The 13,651-nt window shown below is 57.6% G+C and overlaps 5 protein-coding genes across 5 annotated transcripts; 2 read left to right on the forward strand and 3 right to left on the reverse strand.

The window, feature by feature from the left end:
• Positions 1 to 396: 396 nt before the first annotated feature.
• On the reverse strand, positions 397 to 3,401 carry BKA78DRAFT_346713 (putative anaphase-promoting complex subunit Apc5; the record flags this gene model as incomplete). Its single annotated transcript, XM_066890539.1, has 8 exons — positions 2,708 to 3,401; positions 2,565 to 2,658; positions 2,108 to 2,519; positions 1,938 to 2,061; positions 1,782 to 1,888; positions 1,598 to 1,734; positions 848 to 1,527; positions 397 to 713 (listed from the first exon to the last, which is right to left on the reverse strand). The coding sequence occupies exons 1-8, from the start codon at positions 3,390 to 3,392 to the stop codon at positions 397 to 399; spliced, it is 2,556 nt and encodes an 851-aa protein (XP_066740740.1). The 5' UTR covers positions 3,393 to 3,401.
• Positions 3,402 to 3,464: 63 nt separating this feature from the next.
• Positions 3,465 to 4,397, reverse strand: BKA78DRAFT_288038 (complex I intermediate-associated protein 30-domain-containing protein). Its single transcript, XM_066885741.1, has 2 exons — positions 4,266 to 4,397; positions 3,465 to 4,210 (listed from the first exon to the last, which is right to left on the reverse strand). Exons 1-2 carry the CDS (start codon positions 4,345 to 4,347, stop codon positions 3,585 to 3,587), a joined length of 708 nt encoding a protein of 235 aa, XP_066740741.1. The 5' UTR covers positions 4,348 to 4,397; the 3' UTR covers positions 3,465 to 3,584.
• Positions 4,398 to 4,502: 105 nt separating this feature from the next.
• On the forward strand, positions 4,503 to 6,423 carry BKA78DRAFT_324230 (mitochondrial carrier domain-containing protein). The gene is made up of 3 exons (XM_066889269.1): positions 4,503 to 4,882; positions 4,935 to 5,682; positions 5,730 to 6,423. Exons 1-3 carry the CDS (start codon positions 4,698 to 4,700, stop codon positions 5,946 to 5,948), a joined length of 1,152 nt encoding a protein of 383 aa, XP_066740742.1. The 5' UTR covers positions 4,503 to 4,697; the 3' UTR covers positions 5,949 to 6,423.
• On the forward strand, positions 6,424 to 8,699 carry BKA78DRAFT_324233 (putative phosphoribosylaminoimidazole-succinocarboxamide synthase). The gene is made up of 6 exons (XM_066889270.1): positions 6,424 to 6,625; positions 6,864 to 7,082; positions 7,359 to 7,728; positions 7,843 to 7,910; positions 7,989 to 8,174; positions 8,272 to 8,699. Exons 2-6 carry the CDS (start codon positions 6,924 to 6,926, stop codon positions 8,413 to 8,415), a joined length of 927 nt encoding a protein of 308 aa, XP_066740743.1. The 5' UTR covers positions 6,424 to 6,625; positions 6,864 to 6,923; the 3' UTR covers positions 8,416 to 8,699.
• On the reverse strand, positions 8,695 to 11,511 carry BKA78DRAFT_288046 (uncharacterized protein). Its single transcript, XM_066885742.1, has 6 exons — positions 11,416 to 11,511; positions 11,262 to 11,341; positions 11,134 to 11,166; positions 10,303 to 10,519; positions 10,125 to 10,252; positions 8,695 to 10,070 (listed from the first exon to the last, which is right to left on the reverse strand). Exons 1-6 carry the CDS (start codon positions 11,475 to 11,477, stop codon positions 8,998 to 9,000), a joined length of 1,593 nt encoding a protein of 530 aa, XP_066740744.1. The 5' UTR covers positions 11,478 to 11,511; the 3' UTR covers positions 8,695 to 8,997.
• Between the last annotated feature and the right edge of the window lie 2,140 nt (positions 11,512 to 13,651).

Genomic DNA, 13,651 nt, shown 5'->3' on the forward strand with positions numbered 1-13,651 from the left:
GACCTCTGGCCTCCGTCTTGTCCATTAGTTAGATTCACATGATCGAATCCCATTTTGCGAGTTTTGTGTGTTTGGAGCGCCTTTGGCCTGCCGTTCCATGTTGCGTCTGGCTGCCAGACGAGAAAATGTACGATACAGCCAACCATCATCTCCTCTCTCCATCCAGCCAGCGATCCAGCCAGCCAATGTGCACATTGCTTTGCTTTGCTTTCCGCATAGACTGTGATCATTCTGTCTTTGCCAGGATCTCTACGCCGCCAACCGCCCCATCAATGCTTTCAATGCTCAGACAGCGATGCCGCCCCCTCCAACCTCCAACCACACACGGCATTCCCCCTCTCCCCCATCCCACCGTCTGTGTCAACGCCCTCCTCCCTCGTCCCTCCCCGTCTTCCTTCACACCGCCCCCGCCCCCGCCATCCTCTCCTCCGCCGCAATGCGAAAGCGCGTCACAAACGCCTTTGCCGCCTCGACGGCCGCCGCCGCGTCTCCAGCGCCCGCACCACCGAGCCCACCACCGCTCATGCCGGCGACACTGCTTCCAATGTTGGCGATGCCGCTGCCGAGAGAGGTGTGGGTGCTGTTGGAGGGATTGGAAGGATTGGAAGGAGGGGACGTGGTGGACGACGTGGTTGCTGCGATGAGTTTTTCGACAAAGGCGAGCTTGGCCATGGCGTCGCATTCGCCGGCGACGTCTTGCACGGTTGCGAAGCCTGGGTGAGGGAGGGGTTGGTTAGTCAGGGGTGCTTGGTTGGGGGGAGGGTGGAGATGGGAGATGGGAGATGGGCGGGCGAGGTTGGATGGTGTGGTGGAGGGGAAAAAGGGAAAGTGGACGAATGAAACTCACACTCTCTCGCGCGCTCCAGCATGACCTTGACCATCTTGAGCCTGGCAGCGCGCTGGCCACCGCCTTGATCAGCCTCGGCATCCGCGTCCTGGCCGTCGTGACCAGCAGCAGCTCGACCTCGATCCGGCGTCGGCGCTCCCATGGCATCACCACCACAACGGCCCGCCAGACCGACCCAAGCGTCCGCCTGCACCGCGTACAGCCGGCCGCAAAGCCTCTCGTCGCCGCCCTCCAGCGCCTGCGGGAGGACCGCATCGCCCAGGCGACTGGCAGCCTCAAACTCTCCCAGCGCAACCAACGCGCCTTGGACGACCGCCAGCGCCTCCCACAGCAGCGGCCACAGCTTGGCGCGGTGCGCCGAGCTAGACGCGCGCAACGCCGTGCTGAAGCCCTTGACGGGGTGGCCGGCCGACGCAAAGAGCTGCGCCTTTTGGATCAGGAGGTGGATGCGGAGGTAGATGTCGCCGTTACTGGCGCCGCCGGGGCCGCCGGGGTGCGGGTGCGAGCGCTTGAGGTCCGCGGCGGCGGCTTCGATGCGCTGTAGTGCCGTGCTGTAGGCGCCTGCGTTGTAGATCAGGTGCTCGGTTTCGAGAATCGAGAGGTGCTGTAGCAGGTCCGGGTCGGTGGGCTGCGAGGAGCGGATGCGGCGGAGCAGGTTCGATGCACTGTGGCTGTCGCGCCTGGTTGGGCGTGTTAGAAGCTTGTCATGTGCGAATGGACATCTGGATTCAGGGGCCATGGCCAACGTACCTCCGTATCGCACGCCGCGCCTTGAGTAGCGCCATGAAGCTCGTGACGTATTGGTTCATCTTGAGGGTTCGGTGGTCTTGTGTGTCGATTGCCCGCAACATCTCAAAGGCTTCCTCGTAGGCGCCGGCTTGTACTTTCTGCATGTTGTCAGCCGTCAGTCTCCTCAGCGGAAGGATGCACTTACGATAAAGGCACTGGTGCAGATGGAACGGATGACCTCCTCTCGCGGACAGAAAGGACGGTAGCATTCTTGGAGCAACTTGGTTGATTCTTCGGCAAGATGGGTTTGTCCTGGCGTAATGTGAGAACGCTGACGATGTAGGGATTTAGATGGTCCTACCAAGACGTCCATACAAGGCCGACTGCATCAGGAACTGTACGCCCAAGTTGCTCTTGATGTCGTGCATAATGTTCAGATGAGCAGCTTGCAGGACGTGTTCAAATGACCGGGGGATACTAGAGCCCTAGATAGTGTTAGTGACATCCCCCAAATGCCCATGTCCCACGCACGTTTGCTATCAGCATTTTTGCCTCGCTCATCAGCGTGGAGCTCAGCAAGCTAAAGTTTTTGGACTCCTTTGATTTGGCCTTGAGGAAAGCAAGACCGTCCCGTTCCGTTCCCAGGATTCCACCACAGCTGGACGGGTCGATTTCCTTTGGATGCGCCTTTGCGAGGTGATTGAGCCAGCTCAGCGCAAAGTTGAGACAGCTCATGTCCTGGTTCTCCCGGGCTGTTGCAATCGTCTCGTTCATGGCGGCAATGGCTTCGTTGAAGCATCCAAAGTCGGCCTGGAGAATGGCCATGTGGAGCAGTGCGTACTGGTAGTACGTCTTGTCTCTGGTCTGGACCGTGTAGTCAAAGTAGCGGTGCAGGTTGTCGAATGCGGACGTGTAGTCGCCGGCCCTCCAACTATCGAAGAATCTGGTGTTGTCAGCGTGGTATCACTGATGAACAGTCTCAACCTACGTGACAAAATGGCCAAGCGGGGGAACTGCAGCTGACGGATCAACCATCCGTTGCAGCTTTTGTCGCATTTCATCGGGCACGCGGTTTCCATATTCTGCACTCAAGTTAGAACGAGAGGTGCGGATTGGGGGCAGACGCCATACTCTGAAGATGTTCCAGCTGAAAGCTTAGCAGCCGTTCAACATCGTCGACACTGGCATAGTCGTCGACATGGGTCTCCTCCCATGCGTCGGCATATGCAACCAGGGAGAGGCCGTCCGAGGCTGCGAGTCTGAGGTCTTCAAGGTTCTTATCCCAGGCCAAACTGGAAGCTCCAGCATGTCTCTGCAACAAGGGTCCGCTCGGCTGGCGGTAGCTCACAAAGGCGGACCAAAGCTTGCTGGCGTCGTGGAACTGGAGACGGGCGAATTCAAGCTGCGCGCGGCGAACAAACATGCCCAGCGGCGACGTCCTTGAGAGCTTGATTGGGGAATGGTCGCCAATATCGGGATCTCCATGACGTCGGGGCCGGACGAGAAGATTTCCGAGGTCGTCAAAGAATTGGTGAAGAGCATGCAGCGAGTCTATTGCCCATAGTCTTGAGAGAAAGGGGAAAAGTAATGACTCTTCAGAATTGGGAGAGACGTGAGGAGAAAGAACTGACGCAAAGTTGTCAAGAGAAAGGGTGGGGGTAGCTGCTCCATTGTTGTCGGCGGAGGGGGAAGGGATTATTTGGGAGGTGAGAAAAGAGAGGACGGGGATGACGGCGGGTGCGGGTACCTGCGAGTCGCAGTACAGGGTCGCGAGAGCCAACAGGCTGAGTTTTTGCGGGTTGAGGTAGCGCGCCATGGCGCGCGGCGACAAGGAGAAGAATTACGGCAAGGAGAAGAAGGAAAAGGACCACGGCAGCATCGTCAAGTCTGGGTAGTAAAGTAGTGGAGTTGGCCACGCTAGCGGGGCATCCGCCAAGGCACACCACCACACATAAAGTCATTGTCTACGAATAACACTTGGGCTGGCTCTTCAATTCACTGCTCCCTGCTAATCTACTTCCTGCTCGTCGGGTCCCTTGTTGGTCGCATATATCTGGCCAATGCACAAGTCGAATGGACCAGGCAATCTGTCCGTCAAGCTAATTCCCACCGTCCGCACCTTTTGCCTAAGCATCTCTCCTTCTGGTTGCACCCGCATGCCGTGGTTTGTACGCACAAATTCTTCAAAGTTTATGAGCACCGTCTCCCACTTTCCCGGCGTCCGAGCATAGAGACGATGTTGATGTAGGTCTGTCGGCACAATCGAGTCGGTCTGAAGGTTCACAAAGTACTTGCGGCCATCAGACTTGATGCGCAGCGCAAGATATCTGTATGGATCAATGTCCCACACTGAGCGCCCAAATAGGGTGGGGCCTTGGTCTCGTGTTCTCCAGCCAGCGTAGCCGGTGCGCATAATCTTCATGCTGTCTTTGGGGAGCTCGGTGGATATGGTGCCATGGAAGCGGGCATGCGCCGGCACTCCTTTGGAAGCGGGAACATGGTCGAAATTGACTTGAGAGAATCCGCCCGTGTCCTTGTCCGACATGCGCTTGCAAATCTCGACCGAGTCTGGGTTGGCAAAGTTGACGAGAGGAAAAGGCTTGGTGGGTTCGTGCAAGCCTTCAAACTTGGAGGCTGGAGCAGCAACGAGTTAGTATACCGAGTGCGGCGTGGCTCGTGGCGGGCATGCCTATCGTAGCTCTCCGTTTGAGCTCATCCCAGCTGCGTTTGAGGAAGCCCGGCGGTCGGGCGAGAGGAGAGGTGACGCGCATGGCGGCAATTGGGGAGTTGAACGCTGTGGGAGCTTTGGAAGCTCCAGGAGCTGTTGCGGCGCGTGCCGCGTACGAGTCGATCGTGGGCGGTGAGAGAGTCGACGCGAGTCGCGACAGACCTGGCCTTCTGCCGAATAACTTTCTGCCGCGCCACCATCATCTGCTCATATCTGAACGCAACACTCCAACATTTCCTTTGCCTCCTCTCCGTCCTCTTCTCGTCCTGCCTCACTACCGAATTTTCTCCCCGAACCTCCGCTCGTCACCATACGCGCCAGCCAATCGCAAGCCCCCAATTTCTACTCTCCAGCGCGCGCCCTTCATCTCGCTGCCTTTCGCACGCTTTTTATATGACATTAGAATCCGGCCGCGAGACTCGAACTTTTCGAGCAAACCACCCGCCAATTGAACAAACGCCGTTGCCACAGTCCCGAGAGACCGGCGATGTTTTGCTGAAAACAAATCCAACGGGCCCGGAACCCGTTGCCAAGGCCTCGCCATTTGCAAAATCATGGGCTCATTTTGTCGCTGGCGCGTACGTTTGCTGCCAGTTGCGCCCTTGTAGACTCAAGGCTGACTTTTTCCAGTATTGGCGGAACTGCCGCAGCGACGCTCACTGCGCCATTTGACGTCCTCAAGACACGCCTTCAATCCGACTACTACCACAAACAACTGCTGGCCTCCCGAGCCGCCCGCGGTCTGCCCTCGCCGTCGTCCATGAGCTTTACAAGAAGCGCGGCGCTTCACTTCCGCGAGACATTCCAGATTCTCTTTGCCATTCCGCGCACCGAGGGCTGGCGCGCGCTGTTCAAAGGATTAGGGCCCAACCTAGTTGGCGTAGTGCCCGCTCGCGCCATCAACTTTTATACATATGGAAATGGCAAGCGGCTCATCAGCACATATCTCAATGGAGGCCAGGAAGCCGCATGGGTACATTTGTGCGCGGCCGCATGCGCTGGCATAGTCACTGGCACCGCGACAAACCCAATCTGGCTCGTCAAGACGCGGTTACAATTAGACAAGTCGAATGCAAAAGAGGTGGGCGGCGGCCGGCAATACAAGAATGCGCTCGACTGCACAATGCAAACCCTCAGGCAAGAGGGCATCCGCGGACTGTACAAGGGCCTTAGCGCAAGCTACCTAGGCGTCACCGAAAGCACAATTCAATGGATGCTGTACGAGCAAATGAAGATGAGCCTCGCCAGCAGACAAGAGAGGCTCGACGCGTCTGGTCGCGATCCCACCGTCTGGGACAATGTTGTTTCTTGGACAGGCGGGATTGGAGCGGCCGGTGCGGCCAAATTCATTGCGACTGCCCTGACGTATCCCCACGAGGTAGGCCATGTCCCTTGAAAATAAAATTTCGTCACTGACAGAACCAGGTTGTCCGCACGCGACTCCGTCTTGCCCCCGCCGCCGACGGCCGGCCCAAGTACACCGGTCTTGTACAGTGTTTCCGACTCATCGCCAAAGAAGAAGGACTCGCCGGTTTGTACGGCGGCCTAACACCGCACCTGTTGAGGACGGTGCCCAGCGCTGCCATCATGTTTGGTACATACGAGACTGTGCTCAAGCTGCTGGGCACGACGTCCAAGGTCTAAAAGTTGATTGATTCTATTCCAAAATTCATGATCCTTGTAAAGTGGCCGAGTGCACGCCTCTCCGCTTCCTCTCCTCCCTCTCCGTCTCATCCCCCTATCATCTTTGCTTTTTGAGCGAGGAAGGCCAAAGTCTACATGTATGATACTGCGCGCGCACGGCGTTTAGAGAAGGTTACTCCCTCCGGGCGGCGGGAGTTGGATTCATGTCCATAGCAACAGTGCGAAAGTCCGCTCCATCACTCGCATTTTGGCGTTGGCGCCATGCACTGAACCTCCTTTCGAAACTTTACGGGATTCTCTTCAAAAGGCTTCATTCACGAGGCGTTGAATGTGGAAGGACGGATTTTGAGAATGGTCACGTGGCTGACATGTCGTGCCGCCTCGAGGCGGAGAGGATGCAGAAAAGGAAAATCTCAGCTCCAAACAAACAAAAGAGTTGACAGTATGAAAGTCAAAATGTCAAAAGTGCATGCTGGTCCTGTTTCCTTTACACCGTGCCCTCGTTGACCCTGCTCACAACCAATGGGAAAAAAATCTCTCCGAACCCGCCAAGTTCGGCCGGCTCGCGTCACCACTGCGGACCTACTACTCCACGCCATCTGTTGACTTGGGCTTTTGCGACCATACGACGTCCAGTAAGCAATCGCGTGAGGCGCGTGGCTGTTAACAAAGTACATGTAGGTACATCAACTGTGTCTTTTCATTTGCGCCTGCGAAAGCTCCGCACCACCACACACCATCGTCAGCACAACGGAACCACCGCCATTAGACGACCACAATCCACCCCAAGCTCAACCCAGCACTTACCTACCTACTCTGTGACTCACCCTCCCCCAACCATCTCCTCACTTTGCATCTTTTCCGCCGTCTCATCAAATCATCTTTGTCGAATCAGCGTTACTGATACCGCGCCAGCTCCATCCACGCGTCACCATCGACATTTCTCACCGCACGCACTCTTCTGCATCCTGCAACATGTCTGCCGCCGCCAACGCAGTCGTCTCGACGGACCTCCAGGGCCAGCTCAAGCTCGTTGCGCGCGGCAAGGTGCGCGATGTGTACGAGCTGGATGAAGAGAGCCTCCTGTTTGTGGCTACGGATCGCATCAGTGCGTATGATGTTGTCATGAAGAATGTGGGTTTTGCGTCTTTTTGTTTCTCTTCTGCTTTTCGTTGAGGGGTTGGGGGGCTGTTTGGTTGGCTTTCTTGGGCTCTATGAGGTTTCTTTCTTTTTGGGTTGTGTTTCTGTCTGGTTTGGTTTTTTCATGGTACGAGGCAAGAGATGCGGGAAGAGGGGGACCACGAAGACAAGAGGAAACCCGAAAGCTGCAACAAGAGATGGAATGCACTCAAACCGCCCACGACATCTCCCATCTCTCCCAACCACACCACCGCACTAACCACACCCCAGGGCATCCCCCTCAAAGGCGCTCTCCTTACCGCGCTCTCCACACACTGGTTCTCGTACCTCTCCTCCCAAATCCCCGGCCTCCAAACGCACTTCCTGTCCTCCACGCTCCCAGCCTCTCTGCAGTCCTCGGCGCCGCAGCTGGCCCGGCGCAGCATGCGGGTGCGGCGGCTGCAAATCTTCCCCATCGAGGCCATTGTGCGCGGCTACATCACGGGGAGCGCGTGGGCCGAGTATTCCAAGTCGGGGACCATGCACGGCGCCCCCATGCCCGCGGGGTTGAGGGAGAGCGAGAAGTTGCCGCAGCCGGTTTACACGCCGAGTACGAAGGCCGAGCTGGGCGGCAAGGATGAGAACATCTCGAGGGAGAGGGGTGAGTTGAAATCTAAACATCCTGTCTCTGCTGTTCGACACTGTCCACGTCGCCAACAGAGAAGGACATCTTTCTTGTCTGACGTTTAAACTAACGCCGAACGAACTACGACAGCCGCCGAAATCGTCGGCCCCGCCGCCGCCGCCAAAATCGAGCAGCTGGCCCTCGACCTCTACAAAAAGGCATCTCCTCCCTCCCCTCCCCCATCCATCCCCTTCTCCCAAAAGCCTTCTTCTCCCAACTAACCCCCCGCACCACAGGCCGCCACCTACGCCCTCACCGCGGGCATCATCATCGCAGACACGAAATTCGAATTCGGCTACGACGCGGCCGACCCAGCGCAAACCGTCGTGCTGGTCGACGAGGTGCTGACGCCCGACAGCAGCCGCTTCTGGCCGGCGGATGCGTACGAGGTGGGCCGCGGCCAGGACAGCTTTGATAAGCAGGTATGTTGTTTCTTTGTGGTGGTGATGTTGAGGGCGGCGCGTGCTGCTGTTGATGAAAAGTCGACCGAAAGCTGACCATGTGTGTGTGTGTTGCCAGTTCCTCCGCGACTGGCTCACGCGCTCGGGCCTCAAGGGCAAGGAGGGCGTCGAGATGCCACCCGAGATTGTACAGCAGACGCAGCACAAGTACGTCGAGGCGTACGAGCGGCTGACGGGCGACAAGTGGGCGGCGACCGAGTAGGAGTACTAGGCCCCACCACCATGTGTGTGGCCCACGGGTTGGGGAGCATATGACATGGGGAAGAAGTATGTTGCTTGTGGAGCTAGCTACATGGTGGTTGGAGATCAACACTGGCGACTGTTTTGACTTTGGTTTGTGGGTGCTGCAATGCTTGGCGGCAGGGCAGGAGTGTGAGTGAGGGGTTCAGGGGGCAGGTGGGCAGGCGTGCGGTTTGCCCTCCCGATTGAGGACGACGTGATTGCAAACACACCCCAATACAGAGAAATCGGATTCATTCTCACGCCATTGACCATTCTTCTACGATCATGCAAAAGCAGACATCTTCATGCCATTGTATCGTGCTCGACGTACCACCACCACCGTCTTTCGACCCTCCCCTGCTTGCTGCGATCCACCCCCTATTTCCGTCCCCCTACACTGCCCACGGCCTTTCCGAGCTCCATAATTCGCGTTCATACTCTCTCTCTCTCTCTCTTGCGTATCCAAGCCTGAACCCCTTCTCCCCTGCTCGACTCCAGGATCGTGCCCAAGCCCAGCAGACGCCGCCGTCCCCATCCATCCGCGTGCTGCAGCCACTGCAGCTCACACAAAGCGGCCACCAACATCCTCCACGCCGCCCTTGACCGTCGTGACGACCCTCGTCGCCGCATCCGCCGCCTCGTCCGTCTCCACCGCGACCTTGCGCGGGTCGTCAAAGGCGGCGAAGCGCGTCCCCGTCGCGCGCGCCCTCGCCCACGCCAGCGCAACGCGCAGCGCAAACGCGGCGGCCGCCCACAGCAGCCCGCCGACCGGCGCGGCCACAAACGCGCCAAACGCGCTCCAGTCGTCCAGGTAGAGGCCGTTTTCCAGCAGGAGCAAATTGGCGGCGAGGCGGGCGTCGCCGGCGTAGTACACGAGGCCGAAGAGGAAGACGGACAGGATGCCGCCCAGCCCGCCGACCACGACTTCGATGCCGCGCCAGGCGTAGCAGCGCTCGGAGAGGCCGATGAGCAGCACGGGGATGAGGGCGGCGGAGACGAGGTCGCTGATGAGGTAGACCTGCAGCACCGAGGGGGACTTGAGGGCGACGACGATGGTGGGCGGGATGACGAGGACGACGGCCGCGCGGATCCACCAGAGCGAGAGCCGGTTGCGGAACAGGTCGTTGCTGCCCGTCGACACCATGGCGGATTGGAACGAGTCGAAGGCGCTTGTCGACAGCGACACCACCATGACGAGCACGATGCCAATGACCCACGCCGGCAGCGACCCGAGGAGTAGGAAGAACGACACGCTGCCCTCGCTCTCGTACGTCTCTGGCGTCAGCGCCCCGCTCCACGCCGCCAGCAGCCCCGTACTTCCGACAAGAACGAGGATGGCGGTGACGGCGCCGGCGGCGATGGCGGTGCCGATTTTCAAGTCTTTGTCGGAACGTGACGCGAACGTGCGCATCCAGAAGCCGCTGATGAAGAAGTCGTTGGTGAGCACGGCGACGGGCAGGATGTAGATGAGCTGCCAGCCGAGCAGGCTGGAGTCAAGGAGGCCCGAGGATGCGATTAGGGAGCGGTCGACGTGCGTTGTGCTGCCGACCGTGATGACGCCGATTAGGATCAGCCCGAGCACCATGGTGGCTTGGATGTTGTCGGTTACGAAGGAGACTTTGAAGCCGCCGAGCGCTGGGAGGCGTTAGTCAGGGAGTTGTCAGTGAGTTGGTGAAGTGGGAGGCGCACTCGTGTAAATGGTCGTAACGACACATTCGAAAATGACGGCGGGGAGACCGTCCAGGCCTGTTAGAGCAGTGATGGTTTGCTGGAGCGCAGAGAGCTCGGCAACCATGTAAAGGAACAGGGTGATGAGTCTGCTCGCCCGTCAGTCTACACGTCTTTGCCCGCACAGCTCAAAACATACGTCATGACGCTCAAATACAGCGCAGTGACGGCGCCATATCTCTTGCGCGTCCACTCCGTCAACACAAAGCCCTCGGGGCACTTGCGTCTGATGATGGGGCCCAACCAGCCAAACGCGAGCAGGGGCAATCCGCTGGAAAGCGAATACACCACCAGGCCCTGGACGCCCGCAATGGTCGAAATCTCGGGATACGTGAACAAAATGCCGGAACCGAGGCCTGCAGGCGACAAAATCAAGCGCCTTGGTCAGCTAATACAGCGGAGCGAGAAGGGGAAGGGGGAGGGGGAAAACAGCGGCAGCACGTTCCTCACGCAAGAATTATCTTGATCGAGTTCTTACGGTTCTTCTCAGCTTCGTTTCGCGCCGCAGCAGCCATCGTGACGTCCATATCCCCTCTACTTGTTGTAAGAGGGGGTGGATGGAGCCACCGTGGTGCTGCGGCGCGCAACTCGGCGCCCGCAGTGAAGCCGCACAGAAAAGCCTCGCCGAGGTCTTTTCCGAACCTACCTTGCCCGACCGGCTGGTGGCCATTTCAGTCAGTTTTGACGACTTCCCACGCAGGAGATGCCGGACGGGGAATCTGGCTGCCGACGCAAAGCCAGCCGGTCAAGCAACGCAGACCGAGTAAAAGACGTCGGCGAAGGCGATACTGTGAGAGATCGATCATGATACGAACCTGGGATTACGTTGTCGACGCATCACCCGGAAGAGTCGTCGTCGGCTTGCTTGCTTGACGCATTTTTCGCCGCTAATTTGCCTGAGGAGGCCGCCGCCGCCGCCGTTGCCGTCATGGATGCACAAAGCACCCCCGGAGACCAGAGTTCAACTCACCCGACGCGATGAAGTTGAGCGCAAGGGGAATAGCTGTGTCCAGTCAGCACATGTCTATCAAACTGGAGAGCAGAGGGATGCGGGGTAATGGCGTCCGACAGTGGAGCATTTTTTGACTTGACTCTGACCCTTTTGCGTCCTGTTGCTGGACAGGTATTCTCCCTTGTTTTGATGGCGCAGTTTCCATGCCACAGCGCAACCGCTCAGGCTGAAAGACGTGCAACGCGTTAGTCGGCAAAGAAATTGGAGATGGGGCAGAGACCATATTGGCCAGAAACGCACAGCAAGGCTCCGTAGGTCAAGTAAATGATGGCGTTGGACGCCTCGAATGAAGGAACGCCCATTTTGAAGACGCGTATTCCGAAGTTGTTCGATTGCAAAAGGATTGTAATGATGTAGGAAGGCTTCGGTCGTTCGAGGTTTTAATCTGCCCGGGCCCTCGCTCACTGCAGCCGATGCCGCTAAACTCAACCGAGGAATAGAGCCGGCATCATGAGATATGGACCAACTTGACCAGAGAAGGAGTCATGGAGAATCTTGTATCGCGCAATGAGATTTGATCAAACAAAGAAAGCAAATGCAGTTCATGAAATCCATTATATGTCTGCGAGCTTTTTCCACTATCCCCGTTCCCGTTTGCGATTCTGGTCTCGATTATTGAGAACTACCTCATTAGTGTCTCCTCCCAGCGAATCTCGTTGCTAGCAATTAGTCCCGTGGCGCGAATGGAACCTGTAAAATCGTAGTAATGTAAAGGACTCGAATTCCCGGTCAGAGCAATGGTCGACGAAGTCTAACGAAGTCGAAATAAAGAAAGCAGTAATGTTGCATCTGGCATAAAGGTTTTGTTGCGAATCAGGCCTCGTCAGCTGTCAATGCTGCGACGAAATGAAGTGATGGGGGCGTCGTGGTGTTTGGGCTCGTCGGAAATAGCAAAACATATTGAACTCTGTTGAGTCTGCAAAAGGCGAAGATGCTGATGACTCCAGGAATGTCCAGCGAGAATGTCATGTTTGGGTGCCGAAGAAGTCGTGTGTTAGCAAGGATTAGCGAAGCGTACGCATGATAACCCCCAAGGCGCAGCGCTCCTCTCAATTGGAGCACGCTGCAGTCTATTCGAGGGGAGAGATGTAGGAGCCCGCGAATGAGGAAGGCGCGACAAGGCTCATCTGCGATTGTGGCAGCATGAAATGACCACACAAGTCTGGCCTAAAAGCGTGTGCGTGGGGAGGCATCATGCTGTTGGACGAGTACATGTAGCTGAAGTCCGGAGGGTAAAAGTTGGCCATGGGATACTGGCCGTAGTAGGCCGATTGCTGCTGGCCTAGAGCTGGAACAGGGCGGGGCACGTGGTTCTGGGACGTGTTGGGGCGGCGATTGCCAAACAGCTGCCAAAATGGCTTGCGCGCAAACTGGACTCTGACGCAGCGACGGTTGAAAAGTCGCAAAGTGTTGTACTGTATGCATTAGGAGTGATCATGACTACGTGGAAGGACTTACCGTCATGCAGGCAGCCATGTGTGCACCACGGGCGTCAACGTAGTGTATAAAGGCAAAGCTCGTGAAGCCAGCCTTGTTGGCCGTGTTGCTGCGGATTCTGAGCTCAATATACCGGATCTGGCGCCCGATACCTCCAAAGACGCGCGCGAGGTCTGCCTTGGTGATTGTTTCCGGAAGGTCGCCAATCCAGAGGGCGCGGTTGTCGTGCTTCGAAGGATCGAACAGAGGCGGCCTTGCCTTTGGATGGGGCCTCGCAAGCACCGAGGCTGGATCGAAGAGCGACGGCGATCTTGGAGTCTGTTGGGCTTCAACGTGATACTTGGGGACATCACGCAAGGCCTGGGAGCGTCAGCTGAAGACTCCTGGGGAGCGAGATTTGACATGGAGAAATTGGACATTTGACTTACATTCATGGCGTCCACCGCATCCTGGTAGTACGCGAACCTCACGAAGAAGCCCGGCGGAAGCTTGTGGAGCTCCTGCTCCGTCTCAGTTGGAGCCCAGGTCTTTTCAACTTCACCGCGGCTTGCCAAGAGGCCGACGACCTCACCCTCGGAAGGCATCGCACCATCTCTGCGCGAGACGTAGACGCATCCTGTACACATTAGTAGAGACACGGGTAGCGGGGTCGATGACTTACTCGGAGCTTTGGCACGTTCTGTCCGGCACTTGCGCCCAAGGATGATGAGACCGGCGCCCTGGTCCAAGGCTTGCGAGGCATCCGCGGAGTTGTCGTACTGCACAAACGCAATGGGCATACCACGGTCCCGCTTGAGCTTGACAAAGCACTTACCGAAGCGGGAAAAGACGTCGTTCAAAGCGCTGCCAATCAGAGCGTCAGGCCGTGCACTCGGGAGGTTGGCGACGAAAATGCAGCACTCGGGCTTGAGGTGAGCTTGGGCGTTGTCTGCCGTCACCTTGTGGCCCTGTCTGTCTGGACGGGGGCTGTAGAGGTTTGATGGCTCCTTGGTGTCGGCGTTCTTGCCTTGGTCTGTGACAGGTTCCGAGCCTTCAGTCA

This window comes from Phyllosticta capitalensis, assembly GCF_038381095.1.
Source record: "Phyllosticta capitalensis strain CBS 128856 chromosome Unknown BKA78scaffold_10, whole genome shotgun sequence".
Lineage (NCBI taxonomy): Eukaryota > Fungi > Ascomycota > Dothideomycetes > Botryosphaeriales > Phyllostictaceae > Phyllosticta > Phyllosticta capitalensis.

Excerpts from the sequence above, each read along its gene's own strand:
- BKA78DRAFT_288038 (XM_066885741.1), bottom strand. The coding sequence starts at position 4,347 with ATGCGCGTCACCTCTCCTCTCGCCCGACCGCCGGGCTTCCTCAAACGC. Across the intron at positions 4,211-4,265 it reads CAAACGGAGAGCTACGATAG|CCTCCAAGTTTGAAGGCTTG; the intron begins GCATGCCCGCCA and ends TTGCTGCTCCAG.
- BKA78DRAFT_324230 (XM_066889269.1), top strand. The coding sequence starts at position 4,698 with ATGACATTAGAATCCGGCCGCGAGACTCGAACTTTTCGAGCAAACCAC. Across the intron at positions 4,883-4,934 it reads GCTCATTTTGTCGCTGGCGC|TATTGGCGGAACTGCCGCAG; the intron begins GTACGTTTGCTG and ends GACTTTTTCCAG. Across the intron at positions 5,683-5,729 it reads CCCTGACGTATCCCCACGAG|GTTGTCCGCACGCGACTCCG; the intron begins GTAGGCCATGTC and ends TGACAGAACCAG.
- BKA78DRAFT_324233 (XM_066889270.1), top strand. The coding sequence starts at position 6,924 with ATGTCTGCCGCCGCCAACGCAGTCGTCTCGACGGACCTCCAGGGCCAG. Across the intron at positions 7,083-7,358 it reads ATGATGTTGTCATGAAGAAT|GGCATCCCCCTCAAAGGCGC; the intron begins GTGGGTTTTGCG and ends ACCACACCCCAG. Across the intron at positions 7,729-7,842 it reads GAACATCTCGAGGGAGAGGG|CCGCCGAAATCGTCGGCCCC; the intron begins GTGAGTTGAAAT and ends GAACTACGACAG.
- BKA78DRAFT_288046 (XM_066885742.1), bottom strand. The coding sequence starts at position 11,477 with ATGGGCGTTCCTTCATTCGAGGCGTCCAACGCCATCATTTACTTGACC. Across the intron at positions 11,342-11,415 it reads TTGACCTACGGAGCCTTGCT|CCTGAGCGGTTGCGCTGTGG; the intron begins GTGCGTTTCTGG and ends CACGTCTTTCAG. Across the intron at positions 10,520-11,133 it reads GCTCAACTTCATCGCGTCGG|GCCTCGGTTCCGGCATTTTG; the intron begins GTGAGTTGAACT and ends TGTCGCCTGCAG.